The sequence below is a fragment of the Coniophora puteana genome (assembly GCF_000271625.1).
Source record: "Coniophora puteana RWD-64-598 SS2 unplaced genomic scaffold CONPUscaffold_7, whole genome shotgun sequence".
Taxonomy (NCBI): Eukaryota; Fungi; Basidiomycota; class Agaricomycetes; order Boletales; family Coniophoraceae; genus Coniophora; species Coniophora puteana.
This window is the reverse complement of record NW_006913059.1, coordinates 2,236,090-2,255,332: the sequence shown is the minus strand read 5'-3', so window position 1 is coordinate 2,255,332 and position 19,243 is coordinate 2,236,090. Positions and strand designations below refer to the sequence as shown.

Below are 19,243 nucleotides of genomic sequence, written 5' to 3'. Positions count from 1 at the left end.
CTCGGAACCAGGCGTTGGGGAGGCGATGCAGGGCCGCGCCTCGGGGAATTCAAACCCCGCTTAGTTAATGAAACTCTAAAGCTTCGTCTCGGTGGCCGAGAGCCACAGGTGCATTTTGGAGACTGTTTATTGAATAAAACATATGTATAACATACTACTATACAGCATTTGGAGGAAAGTCCATGCCGTCCTCGTCCTGCTCATCCTCATCTTCATGTCCGAGAAATGTAGCCACGTCCAGCCCGGGTTTTTCGGCCATAAAAAAGTGATCCTCTTCCACTCCCGAGAGCAAAGTCGGTCGATGTGGGACCATCCCGACAATGTCGGTAATTTGCTTGATGCTAATGACATGAGTATATTCAGGACCCATATGCTTGCACATTGCGAACAAATGAGAGGACAGAGTAAGGAGGTCAGGGTCTGGCTCCGAGTAGAGCTCGACCACTGCAACCCCTTCCCATCTCAATTCTCCCGTCACCTCATCCTGCACGTCGAGCTGGGCAAAATACTGGACTTTTCCAATATATGTACGACCCTCCTCTGCGATCTATGCAACTATAAAGCGTGAATTAAGCACAAAAACAGATGAAATATACCTTGACATTGCGAGAGATCCAAATGTTGTCCTGCAAGTAAGTGTTCTCGCGCCATGCAGATTGTATGACTTGACCATCAGAAAGCCTACGCACCCCCACATCCAGATACTGCCGCAGTCGCACCCCAACCAGTTGTCCAGCACGGCCTTTGGGACACCAACAGGGATCCACTCGCATTTGGACCGCTTGTGCAAGAGAGCATAGCCTTCTCCGATGTCAACAGAAGGCATAGACGAGGGGGTCGGCTCGGGATCCAGGGAGGGAATCATAGCTATGAGGCAGTTTACCTGACATCTTCAGATGCCCTCGCGAGACAGGTTCACATATATCTTAGACGGCTGCCTAATTTCTTGCCTGAGGTTGCCAATAGTTCATTCCATGGTCCACTGTGAGTGAATGATCAGCGGACCTTTCTGAATCACCTCTGAGACGAGGTGAAGGGTTTGATGAATACTTTGGCGGACGAAACAGAGATGGTCCTCTCGACATTCGTAGTAGAGCTCTTCGAATCCTCTGTAGAACTATTCAAAGCAATCCTTCGCCTATCAAAGTTCTACTTTGCTGATAGAATGCTGGCAGATGATACAAAAGCCTTGCACGAGCCTGCAGTAGTTAATTCAGTACCTGAGCGGCAGAATATCGTAGAGAAGTCCAGGATTGAGAGCGAAGAAAAGAACCTGCCACTCCCAAGTCTTATAGCCAGAGGTAATAAATTTCTCGAGGTTCGAAGGCTTCCTGTCGTGTCCTCTAGGAAGGTGCCGCCCTGCGCGCTCGATGTCAATCCCATGAGCCTCAAAAACCTCGTCAATTCCTAGACAGTTCCAGCGCCATTTTGCCAGATCATCAAGCGAGCCTTTAGTTTCGAGTTTACCGCGCCAAAATTGGAGAAAGAGCCCGCTGAGGAGACCAGCTAAGTGCATGATATCCGGCGTAAGACAGCGAGGAATGGGAGAGTATGGGCCGAGTCAAGTCTGAGTAAAAGACTGGGCTTCTTGATACCATTTTCCTTTCGCAAGCACTTGAAATTGTTCTCCGTCTGAGCACTTACAACGGCAAGTAGATTCCAAGCATATTCCTCCAAAGCAAGAAGAGGGAGCTTGTCTAGAGGAACGTCTGGATGATCGGAGCCCCATACATAATGATTCAGAGGCTTCGAGAGCGCCGGATAGTAAGTGTTGCCTCGTTGTTTCCATTGCCTGAGTAGCCCGCAATATAATTGGCAGCCGTTCTTACCAGAATGGCCGCACATACCATTGAAATATGTAAGACCTGGGCTGTCTGCTTGCACAAACCAGTGGTGGTGCCATTTCGTGCGATACTCCTGCAGAAAACTGTCATATACTCTGAGTCCTTCACACTGTGCAGCCGCCAGGTGATAATAGAAAGGAAATAAAAACAAGTCGAGGTTTTTTGGCAGGTTCGGACCAGGAATAACAGCGGCGATGAGGACATGCTTTTTTTTTGAAGCGTAGATCAGGCACGTAGTCTTGAATCGTAATGATGAGAATCCACACGTCCGATTTTATGGACTGGTAGAGCTGTGCGGCATCCATAGCAGACAAAATAAGTACAGTGTCTTTGCTGATCGATCCGTTGTCGACCGCATTCAAATATTCCTGAGATTCTGTAAAGTCCTCCCAGAGAGGAATCTTGCCACCGTTCTCAGCTCGAAGCGCAAGCACCCTTTGATTTTGTTCATGCCGATATCAAAGGTTCTTGGGGCTTTCTTTATTCCTGAACAGTGCCTGGATCATATACTCTGGAGGATTAATCTTGAACATACGTGCTCTTTTTTCTCCCGTGGTTTCGAATAGAAAAGGGTCATATCTGGACTTGTGACACTCGGGGCAAGCGTCCGCATGCTCCAAGTCCCCAGTAAACGTGACACAGGATCCCCAGCACATGTTGTATTTGATCGGGGAGACGCCTGTATATTCCTCGATAATAGACTCAGTGTGTTTGAACGTCGGCATAGGGCTAGCATCGGGGTAGCATGTTTCGACACCTTTTCTAACAGCTTTGTAGGTTTCCTGAGACGAGTGCTCGGCCCCGAGATAGGTCATGATCCCCATCTTGACGCCAGGGTTGTCAATGGCCTCAGGCTCTGCAGGTGGGTTTTGTAGTCTATCATGCCGTTCCTGCGACAACTTAGCTGTAGGATCGTCGAATGACGCAGTTTTGAGCCTGTTCATATAGCTCATGGTGAGCTTCTGCTTGTTTGTTCAAGCTCTGGCAGTCAGGAGATCCGTATCAACCACGTGGTACGGTCGAGGGGGAGGGTATCGCAGCTTTGGTAGTCCCGCAGCCTTTTTACTGTGCATATATTGAACCCATTCATGCTAGACAAACGAGATGGTCAGTCTAAATCATTCATTCGGGCGTATAAGCTTACCGGATCATTGCCCTCAGGTTTTTCTATCACAGGTTCTTCGTCTGCGCCAAACAATATGCTTGTAAGGCTCTCTGGGTGGAGGCGGAGGTGGAGTCATAGTCTCGTCGTGATCTCTAGGTGGAGGTGGAGGTGGCGACATCATCTCATCACGATCTCTAGGTGGAGGCGGATACATATCCTCGTCTGGAACTTCCTCCACACGAGCTCATTTATTCGCGCGTGCGTTCTCTGCATCCTCTTGGGCTATAGATGCGTCGCAAACAGCCTGAGCGAGCCTAGGGTTCGGCGGTATCTGAGGGGGAGGATCGGTAGAATGAGGCTCAGAGCTGTATCTCTTCAGAACACTCCTGGTTATTTCATCATATCCTTTGATGTGACAATAAAAATCGCTGTGACTTAGGCTCCTATCACTTCCAGGATCGTGATGGGGGCATATACAGTGCTTTCTAGGGCACTTTGGAGGCATAGTACGTCTGTATGTTCTGAGCATACAATACACATATAGACAGGGGCCATTTCTTACCGTGTTATGTGTGTGTCAAGCGGTCGGACTTAATGTTTTCCTCGGAGGGAGGAGCTCAAAGGCTTTCTATGAAGCGTTCAAAACTACTGTATACTGAATACTAGATGTAGCTATTCCGAATAATAGTGTATTCTAGTTGTAAGTGGCCACTAGATAAAACTAGATGCGCGCAAGACGCGTTCAGATCACATGAGCCCAGAAACTCAATCTCTCTAGCCGTCGCTTGATCCCACTTGATAAGAATAGAACTGCAAAAGGATCTTTTTTTTTAACTAGATCTCACTCATTCTGACCTAGACCACTTCTTACTGGGTCTCAGGCCCCCTGCTCCCCTGCCTCAGGTCACTGGTCGAGATAACTTCTGCACTACCACTGTTACACAGAATGGTGAAGGTATGGTTATTGCCAAGACCACCTGATGCCCGCAATCAGACAGGGAAAATGTCATGGCCCTCAGAAGAACCCCCGGAAGAAGAAGGGTACTACTGATACAGAGCCTGTTGCCACCACTTCCCCCTCTACTTGACTTACAGTAGTTGCACTATACATGCATTAAAGTTTTGTCCTAGACCTTATATTCTGACTAATGTGTGTACATCCTTACAACATGAAGACTTGATGTTTAGTGGAACTTGGAAGGGACTTGAGAAAAAGCGAAGGAGAGATGACTTAGCACTTGCGAGGTTGCATCTGCAGCATCCACAGTATTAGCACTGATAGCTGATCCATTCTTTTATGGCAGAAGCACCAGACTTAGTGAAAAAATAATGTATTGATGCCAAAACCTCTGTATCGCCATCACTGAATAGACTGTATAGTGAAAGGGACGGGAAGAGGCAGATAACATGGTGAGTGTAATGTGCTGATGCCAGTGTGCAGGCGATGGTTGGGTAAGCCATGGGCAGCAAGCAAGCACCTGTGTGAGAACGTAAGATAGCGGGAACACAGCATTGAGATGAGAAGGACGGGAGAGAAAGGTGGGAAAGATGAGAAATGTGGGACTGTAAACATCCAGCGACTCACCGTGGGGTACCCAGATCTGACTGACAATGCTCCCAAAGAAGGGGAGTGTGGTCTGCATGAAGAGAACCACAGCCAGGTGTGAGATGCCGACAACATGCAAGTGACGGTCTTGAAGTGCTGGAGCCACCTCACCTAAAGCATGGCAATGCTTGAGGAAGGGAGGGGGGCACTGAGCGCAACGGCAGGATAGGGGAGAGCCTGTGGAGAGGGAAGAGAGTCCGTGGAGGGAAAGAGAGGTGGCAAGAAAGAGTGTGTGGATGTGAGAACTGACAAGAAGAGGGTGGAGGGGGGCTGCCTATGTTCTCCTGCTGATGGCCTGCATGTTGAATGAAGGTGGGAGGAAAAAGGGGCAGCGGGAACAGTGGGAACAGCAATGGGAAGGGAACAGCGGTGACGAGGAGATGGGGGGGAAGGAAAGGAGGGTGGGAAACAACTGGGATGGATGACAGTGGAAAGGCTCGGGGCCAAGCTAGGAAACAGCGGGTGGAGGGACTTAACAAGAATTGGGCCAAGGGTATTACACAGGAGGAATCATGTCAGCGGTAAACATAAGGGACTTACTTACCTGTGCCAGAAAGCTAAGTGAAAATAATGGAAAGATAGTCAGGAAGTTATTGGCAGTGGCATTATTTGATGGGAAAGGGCCTAATAGGGTTGCCGTAGTGAGGCAGGAACAGCAGCCTTATTAGCTGCAAGGTTAGTGATGTCGAGATGTGGAGACCATCATGCCAGTATGATGCACCCCAGAATGGATGCTGCTACACACCACCATTATATCAAAATTGAAAGACACAGACAAGGAGGCACACAACCAGGACATATTGCTTATATGTGTATACTCAGACAGTTTGAGCTACTGCAGCAGAGTGGGTACTGATGCTGTCCTGGTCTGAAGGATGACCACTTGCTACCTCCTCTTTCACCTGAGACCAGTGTCACACCATATAGTGTATGAGGCCAAACTTGTGGGCCTCATACTAGGTACCCACCTCTTACACCAGGAGATCCAATGACGCAATGGCTCTGCCTGGGCATGGACAACCAGGCATTAATACTTGCCATGTCAGGAAGGACAGCAATGCCAAGCCACTACCTGGTCAACCTCTTTATGGATATAACTGCTGAACTAGATGTGGCGATGGCTCTACTGAAATACATCCTATTGACCACCTGATTTTAGCCCAGCTTGCCCATGTCAAGCCTGCCTGAACCCCAGTGCAGGTATTTTCAGTCTCCTTTTCTTTCTCTGTGATCTGTACTCCAATTCCAATATATATTGTGTCAGAATTATGTCTAGTATTCGACCCTTTACAGCTTTCTTGGTTCATCCAGAAGCCTCCTGTACGGCAATGTTCCTCTACGAGGTCTACAAGTAAACACCACCTCATACATCTACACAGGTGCTAGGTACCCCAGTAGGTAGTATTAGCGCCTTACACATTCATGCATTCGTGTGGCTCCACGTTCATTGCACTGAGCCATGTACATAGCTTACGTAGCCGTCCTGCATTACTGTCACACGCTCCTGTCATATATATACAGTCGCTACCACGAATATCATCTACAGTGTCTTTCTACCCCGAACAACTATCATCGTCAGCCTACCAGCCTAACTGCTACTAACTCAACCTTCAACTAATGCCTGGTGAGTCTGCGCTGTTGTAGACTTCTCAGCTATACTCGCATTCAATCTTCGACATATTGCACACATTTACAAAACTCAAAATATGCTCTTCCTATGAAAAGTTGTCTTGTTTACTTTACAACACCTTCATGCAATTCAGTGCCTTCTTTCTCCTTTTCTGAAAGTCCTTTATAGTACCATACAACATACATTTCTAACCCCTCCTCTCTGCCCTTGTGGACCAATGTCCATCCTCACTCTTTGTTACATTACAAGGACCCAGAACCTCCTATAGTTGCACTAGTTCATCACATCTAGCATAGGGTGGAGGCCTTATATGACAATAAACAGGATTTCAGCAGGAAAAAAAAAACCCTAGGCTTCTGAGCTCTGAGATCACTAATATTGGCATTCGAGAACATGGTATTCCTAATAAAGCTCAAAGTGAATGTCCTATCCCCTTCTAGGCAGGCATGGAGTTTAAAATGGTCTGCAATTGGTCTGCTTTTTTATTATCCAGAATTCACAATGCCCTAGTGCTGTGCATGGGCCCATCATGTAGATTTACAGATGCTTAATGGAGTAACTAAAATGTAGGTTGTGACTTCCTCTACCAGCCCTTCACAGTGACCTAACTGACTAACCCTCAATTTGGGATTCTAACTATATTCCCTTTAGGCAAATTTAATTGACTAGGTGCAACATCAGTATCTTTCCCATTGTGACTTAGGGACCCAAAGAAAAAAGAAGAGCTGGCCTATGTAACCAGCATTTACATTAATTAATTAGCAAGTCTATATTATACAAAGGCAAAATAATACTGAGAACAATAATCTGCATATGAACTTTTCTAATGTTAGTTATCATGTTAAATCCGTCACAATAACGGCTAACCTTGGAGATTATGATAGACTGACCAAGGATCAGTGCTAGAAAGAAACTGAGAAGGGCAAGAAAAATCTGGCATGCATGGTTCTGATGGCCTCTTTGAGCAAAGCTTCATCTGTACCTGGTAAAAGGACTTGCCAACCCAAACAGTGTGTCTAGGCAAGAGATGGGTGAGGTTTGACACAGCATCAAGTGTTGTGGCTACTTGGGGTAAGAAAGTGTGCAACGTTGTATGAAGAGAAGTGTCAACCAGCCTAGTCAACGCAACACCCCAATCATCCGGTGCCCAGCCAGAAGTCAAACCTTGCACTTGATAGTGAGGTACATCATCTAGGACTGTCCAGTTTCCAGAGTAGGTGCCCAACGGCAAGCTGCCCGGTGCCCGCCCGAGAACAAGAACATCTGCCTTTTGAGCAGGGTGCCACCAAAATCCCTGTCGGACCCTTGCACCGCTGAGTGGGTCAAGCACCGGGCTGTTGTACTCCCAAGAAGCCTCGTTAGGTGTAGCAAGGAGATAATCGGAGAGTATAAAGCTCATGAGCACCGAGTTTGTTGCCTGCAGTTCCACGCGAGAAGGTGACTTGGCGTACCGCGGCTCATCCTTGCCAGACGTAGATGTAGAGGGCGGTAAGCAGATATGGTGATGCGTACAGAAGTCCCGGCCGAGACACGGAAATGAGCGCTTTTCCTTTTCTTCCTGGTGCTCGAGGATGCGTGAATGTAGCTTGTGAATGTGCTCGCCGCCGACCATGAGAAGCCGCTTGCCGGCAAGAACAGAGCAGAGGTCGACCTCAGAGCCGATGCACGTCAAATTAGCCATAGTTTCCGTGAGCGGAGAGTGCCCGGCGGGAGCATTCGCCTCTAAGAGCGAGGTATTCTTTGGTGTGGAAGTGATCTCCCGTGGACGGCGTTTGTCAGAATCCTGAAGACTTAGTCGTCGACACAAGTCGCCAGAGCAGCTGATTCTGATGTTATCTTCAATAATGCGATCGATGGAAGAGAAAGCCTTCTTCGCGTTGTCGCAGAGGTCGATATCGGAAGTCGAGGGTGGGAGATGAAAGTCGAACTTGAGGATCAACAGGCAGAGCATGGACGAGAAGCTGAGTGCTAAGAACGCGACTATCCACAGAATGGCGCTTTTCTTTCGACGAACGAAAATCATGGCGGGATTATCGATTGGTGTAGATTGCGAAGAGCAAGAAGGCTGAAGCTGTCGCGCGCAACGGAAGCCGCCCACCCGGTAAGGGAACCCGACGCCGGCCACTTTCCTTCCCTCCTCCATCTTCGTCGCACTCCCCTAAGCGCAGCGATGGGACTCGCAGGCCGCAAAACCAAGCAGCGCATCCCCAACGACCCTCGCAACCTCACCTGGTCAGATGGTCGGTCCTCTTCTACACCCATCCTCGTTCCCCATCGCATGGTCAACAGCTAACGCGTTCTCGATCTCTCAGATGCTGCCCGCTTCGGACAGGCCTACCTCTCCAAGCTAGGCTGGGACCCCTCGCAGGGCCTTGGTGCCTCTGGCGAAGGCATGAAGTCGCACCTCAAAGTCTCTCACAAGCTCGACATGCTCGGGATCGGCGCTGCGCACGCTCGGGACCCGCACGGGATCGCATGGAAGCAGAACAAAGACTTCGAAGCTCTCCTTCGCCGACTAAACGAGAGCAACGCTGCTACGCCCATACAAAATTCAGACGAAGAAGGCGACGGAGGCGAGGGCGGCGATCGCGCGGGAGCAGGTGAACTTGGGGGAGAGGGCGATGATGGGTCTAGTGCAAGGGTTGCGGCGGCCGAGGTGGACGGGAAGGCGGAGAAGAAGGAAAAGAGGTCGAAAAAGCGGTCGAGTAAGGACGCAGGTCTCGACGGGGAGGAGAAGGAGGATAAGGAGGCCCGCAAGAAACGGAAGGAGGAAAAACGCAAGGCCAAGGAGCTGAAGAAGCAGAAGAAATCCGAGTCCTCTTCACCAGACGAAACGCCTGCTACAGCACCTGTAGAGATCTCGACCACGACCACGACCATAGCCACCACTACAACGACCACAAATCTAACTACAGCCCATGTTAAAGGTCGACCCATGGCGTACGTTCATGCTCAGTCTCCTATGCACGTTTTGTTTTGCTTATCTATACTACTCAGACATCGTGCCCGCCTACAAGCCTCCAAACGTCTCGCCAATAAATCTGCTGCAGCCATCTCCGAAATCCTCGGCATCGCTCCTCTCCCTTCTACCTCTGCGTCCACATCCCAGCCTTCCTCCGTACCTGCGACCACCCCAGGCACCCCCAGCGCCAGCGGTTCGCAAACTCCCGCCCCAGCAGATGTTTCAGAGCCTCTCGAAAAGCTCACCACTTCGAGCACCAGCGTCGCCGACTACTTCAAAGCCAAGCTCGCGGCTCGCTCAGGCGGAGCGAGCTCCGCCCCTTCTCCCTTGACCAAAACCTCTACCCCCTCTTCCGACGCTGAAGAAGAAGACGACGTCCTACCCAGACTCGGGCTCGGATCCAAAACTCGCACCCTCGAGGACGATGAAGAAGATACCCCTCGCCGCGCTGGGCTCGGCGCCTCGTCTTCCTCGCGCCCCGATGACGACGCAGCTCCTCGTGCTGGACTAGGCATGAAATCCAGCGCATTCGCCCAGTTCTTCACCACCTCTGCATCCTCGCACGCAACTGTGCTCGAGATGGCCTCTTCATCTACCGCAGCTGCGGCCGCCGAGGTGGCTTCTTCTCCCTTCCTTGATACTGCTCCGCCGCTGTCAGAATCGACGCCTAAACCATCAAAGGAAAAGAAGGAGAAAAAAGATAAATCGCGGAAAAAGGACAAGCAGAAGGCACTCGAGGAACGAATCGCTCCTGTCGACGAGGGCAAGGAGGACAAGTCATCGAAAAAAGAGAAACGTAAAAAGAACAAGCAGAAGCCTGAGGGCTCCGCTCCCGCTGTCACAAACGAAGGCGAGGATAATGCCTCGACTCCAGCTTCAGCGCCCACGGTCAAGAAGCGCAAATCCAAAAAGTCCACTGACGTCGAGGACACCTCCGGGGAGCAGTCGCCTGTGGCCGCTGATGTGGACACAGACGGGAGCAAGCGGGAGAAGAAGCGGAAGAAGGACAAGCGTTCGAGGGAGAGAGGCGAGGAGGAAGGAGGAGCGGCCGTGGAGAAACCTTCGAAGAAAAAACGTTCGCGGTCAGACTCATGACGAAATACCACGATTGGGTATATTATAGCGCGAGCTACATACGTATGCATTACAGGGTTTCTATGTACTAGAAGTGTACTTGAGTTTATACCACTATCGCATGATCGTCCATTGAACATGTTCACTATCCATCGACATCACCGGTCCATGCTGATCTTACCCGTCCCCACATCCGCGTCCTCCTGCTCCTCGGGCACATCCGCATACTTCCCGAGCGCATTCAACACCTCCGGGATAACGTCCTCATCCACGTTCTGCCCCCACAAAATGTCCAAGTGCTCATACCCCCTCAACCTCTTGGCAATCGTATGCGCCGGAAGCTCCTTCAGCATCACATCGATATCCACCAGACTGTCCGCGTCGCCATAAAGCAGCACCACCGGGGTACTGATATTCTTCGTCGGAAACCGCGCCGGCCTGTACGCCCTATACGCCCCGGGCGCATGCGGGCTCACAAACGCCGACACGTCGTCATCGTACATCTGGAACGCAGCCTCGCGCATGATCTGGAACCAATGTACGACCGACTTGACCGAGGCGAACGAGTAGAGATGCGCGTACGCAGCGAGCTTCTGCTCGGGGGCGATATTGCGCGAGCGCCAGTTGAACAGCGTCGTAAGCGACGCGTCGATGACCCACGTGAAAATCGGCGGGTAGAGGATCGCCTGCCAGCTCGGCGCCGAGGAAAGTATGGCTTTGCGCCCGAAGAGGAGGTACATGAGCGTTGGTCTGCTCACGACATCAATAACTCAAATCGAGAGAATAAAAGGATAATACTCACGATGTTTTCATCAGGCCATCCACGATTGGCTGGCTCAAACCCGCAGGGTTCATAGCCGGCGCCAAGGCAATGAACACGTTGACCTTCTCGTTGAGAGGCGGATGAATGCTGAGCGCCGCGAGTGCTTGTGCCGTGCCCTGGCTGAAACCGATGTAGCTAAGGCTCGGAACTCGAGTGATGTCGAGGATGTACTGGATCGAGTCTGGTATGTCATGCCAGGCAAAGTCATCGATGGAGTAGTTCCAGAATTGCGTCGAGTTGGGGTCGTGGTGGATAGACTTCTTGGAATACTTGTTCCCCCTGTTGTTGCCTAGCCACACGTCAAAGCCTAGCGCCAACTTCTACTTCAGTATCTCCTGTAGGCAGCAGAAGGAAAAGAGGGAACGCACCCTGTTCCGCAAGTACAAACGGCAAACTCCTCTCGGCCTCCGTCAAGCAAACCCACACCTCGCTGTTCATCAACAGCCCGTGATGGAGATACACCACCGGCTTGCCCGTGCTCGTCCCCGTCCCGCGCCCCTGCCTCCTCTTCGCTGGCAAGCGATGCAGGCCAAGCAAGTACCCATCCTTGGTGAGAACGACGTGTTCCTCGTACTCGTACTCCCACAGTGCGCACAGTTCTCCAAAGTCCCTTGCCATGCGTATCGCATGGGAGGTGGACTGTTCTTTGGACGTCGGCTTGCGCGGGGCCGCAAATCGGTGGAAGAGGAACCGAGAGCGGTCGTAGAACCAGTTGATGACGGGTTTGGGGAGAAAGAATATGATGAAGCGCAGGATGGTTTCGACGGCGAGGAGGGAGAAGCCGGCGATGAGCGCGGTGTACTCCCTGATGGAGAGACGTCCTATCAGTGGGACGTGCATTGTGTTGGCCTAGGAGTTGTCTGCAGATACCGTTTAAGATGAAGTTTGAAGAGAAAAACAAAGATAAAGTACGAACTGAGATATGGAGCGTGATTTATCAGGCGACTGGCGGGATGGTGCTCGAGAATGACATAGACGCCTGTCGTCAGCTCCACTTCAACACTAGTCTCCACCCGCTACTTAGACCGAGCTAGATCCTGACTTGTTATGCTCAACTCTGGACGGGTGTATGCGCGGTATGAAAGCGGGCAACTTCAAGAGATGACGACGAAAGGTGTTGGGTATCGAGGAGAGAGTGGTTTGAAGAGACAGCGCGACTCGAACACGGTCGATCGTCAGTCCATCACAGCCACTCGCTAATGACGACACGCACCACAATCACAAATTACAATCTTCCGTTCTTATTCCTAGTTGATCCAGTACAAGTTAATATTGAAGGTCATGACACCGATCCCTGTTTCCTGTCGATTAATAGGCGAAAGCTACCCCAACGCAAGTACTTAACTCCAATAACACTACCGTCCGAGTGCACTCTTACTGGCGATAGGCAGGCGTGTGATCTGTTTTTTGTTTGCCACTTGAAACTGAGGAACCAGAAGATTCCTATTTATCTGTGGTTTTACCGTACATCCATCACAAAAACTAGGGAGATATTGTACATAGCAAACATGTATTAACTTACAGTACAATGACCATAATGCATATCACCGAAGTACAGGTCCAACTTTCATTACGGAAGACCTCGAAGTTTCATATTTTGAGCCCAGTTACGATACAGCATTATAGAGTGAAGCTGATATGACCGTGCACGATAGAGTAAGGCTGACACGATCGAGCATGATAGAAGGGCTGCGAAATTACATGGCATTACACGCAAAGCTCAGGTCTATAATGATACTCAAGTCACAAAATGCATGATCAAGACGACAATATTCTATTAGAATTGATGGTACATTGTATAGTACAGGTCAAAGCATCAAAATATACGGTGTAGACATGGTCGAGTACACAAGTCAGCATACAAGAATTGGAAATGTGAGGAGAAGGTAATAATTAGGAGAGCGTTGCATACTTTAGATACACATAGAAAGAATACAATTAATGGAATGCCAAAAACGAGGACCGTGGCTACTCACCTATATACTCTGCTCCGAGATCCCAACTCTGCCAGCGTCGACGCTGCGGGAATCTTTGCGGGAACCTTCAACAGTGGCTTCTCCTTTACCGGTGCCTGCTTTGCAGTTGAGGTCACAGACTCGAGTCTTTGAGCCATCACGCGAGTCGAGAGCAGGACTACAAGCTTTCTGGGGCTTGGAGTCGTGTGGAGGGGTGGACGAACTTGACGCTGATAACTGAGGGGCTGTATAAGCAACGCCAGTGTAGGATGAATGGGCGGGAGATTCAGCAGTAAACTGATAAGAAAATAGAGAGGACGTACAACTTGAGCTACATGCTCTGTAAAGACGTTCTGGTACACTGGTCACCGCGCTCATTGGGCGCTCAAGCTCATTGCCCTAGGAATCATTAATCTCGGTAGCCAGAGTCTGTATTGGTTTATGAGAATGAATCAGTGATAGCCTGATAAAATAATGGATGACTCACAACACAGATGGACTCTTCATTCAAAGAGTCCTCGGTACGACGAAGTGAAACGGGGGGAACAAGAGAGGTTTCTTCGGGTGCATCACAGACTCTGTGATGTTAAGAGGCATCTTGCCTCGGTGGCGCACGCACGGACCTCTTGCTGGACTCGGCCAAAGGAATTCAAAGGGTGCTTCTTTCCGGACGCGATCGAGCTTTGAAGCTTGAATATTTAAATATGCTTGGGACCCTTGTGTCACGCCAACGTCACTCTCACTAGCCTAAAGAGGGTGTATCGGAAATGCTTTAGGCAAACGACGATCAGTATCCTCGGTGTTTTGACTCCTGTAGCTGCGCTAAAAAAAGGTACGCCACTGTTGTGTGCCTAAATGGTGTAACACTGCACATTTTGGAGGTATGCGACGATCAGCACTTGGCATTCTCGCCGCTTGCTTCTGTGTTGGTGCTGCAAATGTACCCGCCGATTGCCACTCGCCCAAAAATTTAACATATCATATGTTTTGGACACATATCGGTCGGTGCGATCTAATTATTAAACAAGTACTTACTTCTTTGTTATAATTACTTGCTACTGAAGCCTAAGAACGGCTCCAAAAACAATATCGATTTAATGCTCGCTTACTGTAAAGAGCGCTTGCGGCACCTTATTTTGGCTGAGGAACAACAAGCTCACGCACATCACTTCATGTTAACAGTACTAACAGTTAGAATCCAATCCGGGCCCTCTGACTGCTTCTGTTGATTCGTTTGTCGGAATTTGATAGAACACCACTTTGCAGTGGTTCGGGAGGTTTGGGAGAAGAGAAGACGGACAGAGAAGCATAAGAGAAGGCATGAAGCAGAGAAGCTGGAGAAGCAGATCTCTATAATGTAGGTGACTAACTTGACAAGACTCTATAATATATGAAATTATACCGTGCAAAATCACTGGGCGTCTACATTGAATACGACTCTTTGGATGACCATCCATAGTTGGCTATAATACATCGCATTCCTACGGTGCATGTCTATAATTCTCTGTCGGACCGAGCGTTATAGTATAGTGCCCGAGTCCACCCTCATAATGTTCCCTTTCTCACGATGGGCCTCTATCGTAGCCCATAGTGACGATCGTAAGTACGCTCACATCATAATACTTATAATTTTTCCCTACTTTCTGTGATGTCCATTGTAGCTAGTTAGCTATGACGTCCAGGACATCAATGTGCACACGAGCTCGTCGTATTGTCTGCGTTGGGCTGCGGGTGCTGCTCCACTCTCCGCAACAACAGCACTTCATACAAACAAAAGGCAGGCAACAACAGGGAAACATCGGTAATCTTAACATCAGCATCATGACACTCCGAACGCAGACCAATATTTCCTCGCGCGACACCTGCATGATTGAAACTTCAGTCACAAAGCTTCTACTGCTATCGCCTTATTAAATGTTCCGATACTTGCTGGCTGAATTAGTGATAGCACTAGATTTTCCGGCTACTGCAACAACTTACACCTGGGCGGTTGAGTTCATGATCGATCGTAGTATTGACCTCGATCTTTTGCTGCGCAGTTGGCATCAGCATCGCATCTGCACCCCCAAGTTCAGAGCTAGCACACCTGTAGAGCAAGAGCATCAGCCGCCAAGGGTCTGTTTGACATTCTCTCAGAGGAGAGGGGTATATCTTCCCACGCATTCTCGCGCCGGAATCTGCGCACGTTGAGAGTAGCCAGGAGGGAGTTGCAGTAGACTAGGTGATGACAATTAGGATGGAATGTGTAAGTACAAAAGAAGCTGACCACTTACGACGCCCAAGGCAAAAGTAGAATGCGATGTAAATGAATGTATCGGGAGCCGCAGCAATCTGTGGATTTGGGTCAGTTCGAAGGGAAATGGTAGAAGCTGCTAGCAGCTCACCGACAGTAGGGAAGCAATGGCACAAAAGCTGGTGTCAGACCAAGGGTTAAGAGCCTGATCCGCGAGAAAAAGACAGAAAGTACAAACCTCGTCAGCAAGCCAGTATTAATGGTGAAAATAATCTGACGGTCAACCATGGTTTTGAGGCCGTTTTAGGTGGAAAGTTGAAAGATAGCACGAACCAGCTTGTTTATCAAGTTTTCTGACCTATAGAACCAAACGCCGAGATCATTATCCCATCCCTTCTAATTTGAACACATGTGACTTTACCTCAAAAAACTAGCTCTAACTCCGTGAAGAAGGTGGCACAGGCAAGCTGTGATGAGAATATCACCAGCCGCGGCAACAGCATTCACGGTCATGGACAACGACTGGTGGTATACAGATATAAGCATCACCGGCATTTAACTTACGCAGCGATCTAACCTTCAGAGCCATCAACTGCGCAAAGGTCTCAAAGTTGATCCTACACACTACAGTCAACGATTTCATGACCACATTTGTTAGAGTAACTCACGCTTTGGCAACATAGACTTAATGGGCCATCAGTTAGCCAATTTCAGAAAATCTGACTCAAAACACTCACTCGCAACACAGACTATGCAAACGAGGTATAAGTGCTGTCTCTTTGTATGAAGGTTTCAGCAACCTACCAAATTCTCCGACAACCAGAACCATCTATTAAACCGCTGAGAAACAAGGGATCAAACACCAACATAATTGCTGTCATACCACAGAGCCAGTCCGCCAAATGCAACCATTGCTCACTACAGAAGTGAACAATGCATCAACATCAAATCATGTTCGATGCTCACATTTCCAGATACGCCAGGCTAAGAAGCTATCAACACTTATTTGGTAAGCATAATTATTAAATTGTGACTTTTACCCATACCTTTGAACCATGAGAGCAGTAAGACCATTGAAAAGAACTTCAACCTAGATACAACGTTGAAAACTCGAAGTCATGAGTTATGAAGTATCCGGAGCAGCTTACAATTAAGCTCCTAAGGAGGTCCAAAACCTGTCAACCCACGAACTTTTTCTCAGTAATAAGTAGAATTACCACACAAGCCTTGTCAGCTCAGTAGTATTATTGAAATTTGAGACAAGATACGTGTAGGCTATAGCCACCATGAGCCAGTTACACTTGAGCCGAAGAAGGGATCATTACCCACCTGTGTGCGTGATCAAAGCCTGGTGCACAGTATCAGAACAAAGAACTGCAACAACCTGCAGAGGCAATTCTAAACGTTAAAAATATGATCAAATTATTCACATCATGGTGGATATACCAAGAGTTTCATTGGCCATCCGTCTTTTGCATAATTGGTGAAGTAAAACCATGTCTGAAGGCATGTAACTGATAGAAGTTAGCAGACACTGTTACCATGGACAATTGATACACACCTCCATAGAGACTAAGGTCCGTGATGAAAGGGTAAGCATATGGACACATTCTCAGTAAATAACAGGGGAGCCAACACTGCGGAGACCACAACTCCAATGAACTCGGCACCTAAACTAGGAGATAGATGGGTTAGACAGTTACCACGCACGATAGACTAAAGACACATACGTGTTATCCACCTTCATTGACATTTTCTATGAGAAAAGAGGCAAACAGAAAGCAGGCAGGCAGAATATAACTGGAAGGGAGTATAATTGAGGCAATCGGATGGAAGCAGCCTTTTGTAATGAGGTGGTAATCTCTGCACCCACGATCTTGTTGGTGTCCAAACCTGACAGCCTTTTTGATACAAGTTGATAGGCACGCTGATGAGGCAATACCACAGCGACGTCCTCTTGTTATTATCCTATCTTTCACTTCCGATGCTGGGTTGCACTAAGGTTTGAATTATTATGACATTGGCACGTATCCCGGAGCCTTAATTTTGGATTCATAGCCATCGTGAGATGAGGATGACATGAATCACTGTCTGCGAAGGTTGATTCCCATATCCAACCCAAGTGAACAGCATCATGTTGCTAAGCGGGAAAGCACATGAAGCTGAGTGGTCCGAGCACAATTGCAATACTACTAGTTTTGGACGTATGAGGCTAATGAGCATCATCATGGGGGAGATGAAAGCCAATTCAAAGAAGTTGTATTTTGACGCGTCATCGGAACGGAGATCTCCGACGTCAATGCATCACCGCGCCAGCTCTACAAACACGGAGCACTAGCAAGCTCAATATAACAATCCTTTATCATCTTTGCTTTCTAAGGAGTGTTTCAAGTTGAAACATCTTGATCGTTGGACGGTTTTACTCACTCCTTAACGAGGAGGTTGTGGATGTCTAGTACTGTAGTTTTTCGACCTTAGGTTCGCGGTGGCGTGGAAAGTCGGAGTTTTAACGCACCTTCCATAACCGTCTGTCCCCCCCTATAGGTTCGGCGGGCCAAACCGAGGGTGGACAGTTAGTTCGTGCTCGCTCAGCAGGCCTCGACACCGACAACGAAAGTGATCATAATGGAAAATATAGGTGCTGTATACACTTTGACTAAGGTCCTGGTGGCGCTCTCAATAACGTTCCCGACATCGACACAAACCAAAACCAACCTCGAGCTGGTCATTGGCACAGGTGCTCAACATCACAGAAAGTGCGGCCGGACAATTGACCACTGTGGCTGTTGTCAGAATAGTGTTGACCTTATCATGCATTCTGAGAAATTACATTAATATACGAGCTCTTGTAAATTATACCGGAGGTCTGCAGAACTCGAATCGCGCGTGCAAGGCACTGTGAGGTTCGAGATCGAATTGTAAAGCCATGTGAGATATTGTCTAAATGGGGTGCCGTTTGGCAAGGCATCAAGTTAGCTTGTCATCATCACTATATTTATGTCGCTGCCTTGCCAGAATCGTATATGTTTGATACCCGAGTACAAGACTACTCACACTCTGACACCGGGCTTGTACGCGCTGGCGCACTACTCCGGGCTAAGGTTAGGGTTAGTAACCCACACATGCACAGCTCTTTCTCATGGTAGTGTGTTAGGTGGGCATTAGTTTTTGGAGCCGAATCCACCATATTCTGTCAAAGGGAAGCACCCAGAACAATTATTGTGCCCAAGAGCGACTTCCTGTATGTGTGACAGCACATGCGGAGCGGCGAAGAAACAAAGGGGACTCGAAAGAGAAAATTGATAGCGTCGCGAATTCAATTTCAGACTCCGATGACAAATGCGGCAACTCCCCTATATTCTACTTGGCTGCGACCATCCAAAATCAACCACACACCACAAGCTAATATATATACTGTGTAGCGTAGATTCATTATCCCAGAATGTCTGAATGCAGAAGTAGACAGCTCATGACGGTTCGGGAGGTTCGGGAGAAGCAAGAGAACCAGAGAAGCGGGAACGGGTGAAAGGACAAAAGGGCGTAGAAGAAGCACAAGGACTTTGGAATGCCAGAGCTTCTGATACTTAAGAGACAGGCGTCTCTCGCCTGACTTCCCCTCGCTGCCAACCTTCTCCCCGTCATGATGCACCACCCTCTCGCCGCCTGTCGTCTCCCCGTCACAATTCGGACATCAGCACCAAGGCCTCTGACAAGGACAGACTGCCTACCAAGGCAACAGACGTGCATCCCGGCCCTCAAACACGGTCCCCATACCCTCTCGTGCGTTTCTTCTGTCGTGTTTCCGAGTCTAACACGCCCACTTCTGTAGCTTGTCACTCATATCATGATACTTATTTGCCGCTCTCTTATTCAACGCGCTTTCTTCAAGGTAATTTCTTGAGCCCCTGTTCTCGTCCACTCGAGTTGTATGTGTTCTTGACCATCTGCATGCTTCATGTACTCTCTCGTGTTGTCAACAATTATGTTAATTTTTGTCATGTACTATTGCTG

General features: G+C 48.8%; 5 protein-coding genes across 5 annotated transcripts; all 5 read right to left on the bottom strand.

Annotated features, from left to right (window-relative positions):
- Positions 1-157: 157 nt before the first annotated feature.
- Positions 158-865, bottom strand: CONPUDRAFT_73862 (uncharacterized protein; the record flags this gene model as incomplete). The annotated part of the gene is made up of 3 exons (XM_007770948.1): positions 158-547; positions 597-626; positions 686-865. 3 exons carry the CDS (start codon positions 863-865, stop codon positions 158-160), a joined length of 600 nt encoding a protein of 199 aa, XP_007769138.1.
- Positions 866-2,302: 1,437 nt separating this feature from the next.
- On the bottom strand, positions 2,303-2,797 carry CONPUDRAFT_73861 (uncharacterized protein; the record flags this gene model as incomplete). The annotated part of the gene is made up of 1 exon (XM_007770947.1): positions 2,303-2,797. One exon carries the CDS (start codon positions 2,795-2,797, stop codon positions 2,303-2,305), a length of 495 nt encoding a protein of 164 aa, XP_007769137.1.
- A 4,524-nt stretch (positions 2,798-7,321) lies between these two features.
- On the bottom strand, positions 7,322-8,208 carry CONPUDRAFT_154831 (uncharacterized protein; the record flags this gene model as incomplete). The annotated part of the gene is made up of 2 exons (XM_007771489.1): positions 7,322-7,355; positions 7,412-8,208. 2 exons carry the CDS (start codon positions 8,206-8,208, stop codon positions 7,322-7,324), a joined length of 831 nt encoding a protein of 276 aa, XP_007769679.1.
- Positions 8,209-8,312: 104 nt separating this feature from the next.
- On the bottom strand, positions 8,313-12,324 carry CONPUDRAFT_125736 (triacylglycerol lipase). Its single transcript, XM_007771488.1, has 6 exons — positions 11,961-12,324; positions 11,413-11,904; positions 11,024-11,351; positions 9,183-10,971; positions 8,498-9,125; positions 8,313-8,425 (listed from the first exon to the last, which is right to left on the bottom strand). Exons 2-4 carry the CDS (start codon positions 11,882-11,884, stop codon positions 10,380-10,382), a joined length of 1,392 nt encoding a protein of 463 aa, XP_007769678.1. The 5' UTR covers positions 11,885-11,904; positions 11,961-12,324; the 3' UTR covers positions 8,313-8,425; positions 8,498-9,125; positions 9,183-10,379.
- Positions 12,325-15,044: 2,720 nt separating this feature from the next.
- Positions 15,045-16,985, bottom strand: CONPUDRAFT_73858 (uncharacterized protein; the record flags this gene model as incomplete). Its single annotated transcript, XM_007770946.1, has 19 exons — positions 15,045-15,056; positions 15,086-15,216; positions 15,273-15,330; positions 15,384-15,411; positions 15,471-15,505; positions 15,566-15,590; positions 15,654-15,754; positions 15,810-15,849; positions 15,901-15,916; positions 15,970-15,981; positions 16,037-16,061; positions 16,116-16,150; positions 16,199-16,224; positions 16,279-16,322; positions 16,420-16,466; positions 16,562-16,616; positions 16,679-16,732; positions 16,794-16,804; positions 16,943-16,985. The coding sequence occupies 19 exons, from the start codon at positions 16,983-16,985 to the stop codon at positions 15,045-15,047; spliced, it is 798 nt and encodes a 265-aa protein (XP_007769136.1).
- Positions 16,986-19,243: the final 2,258 nt, after the last annotated feature.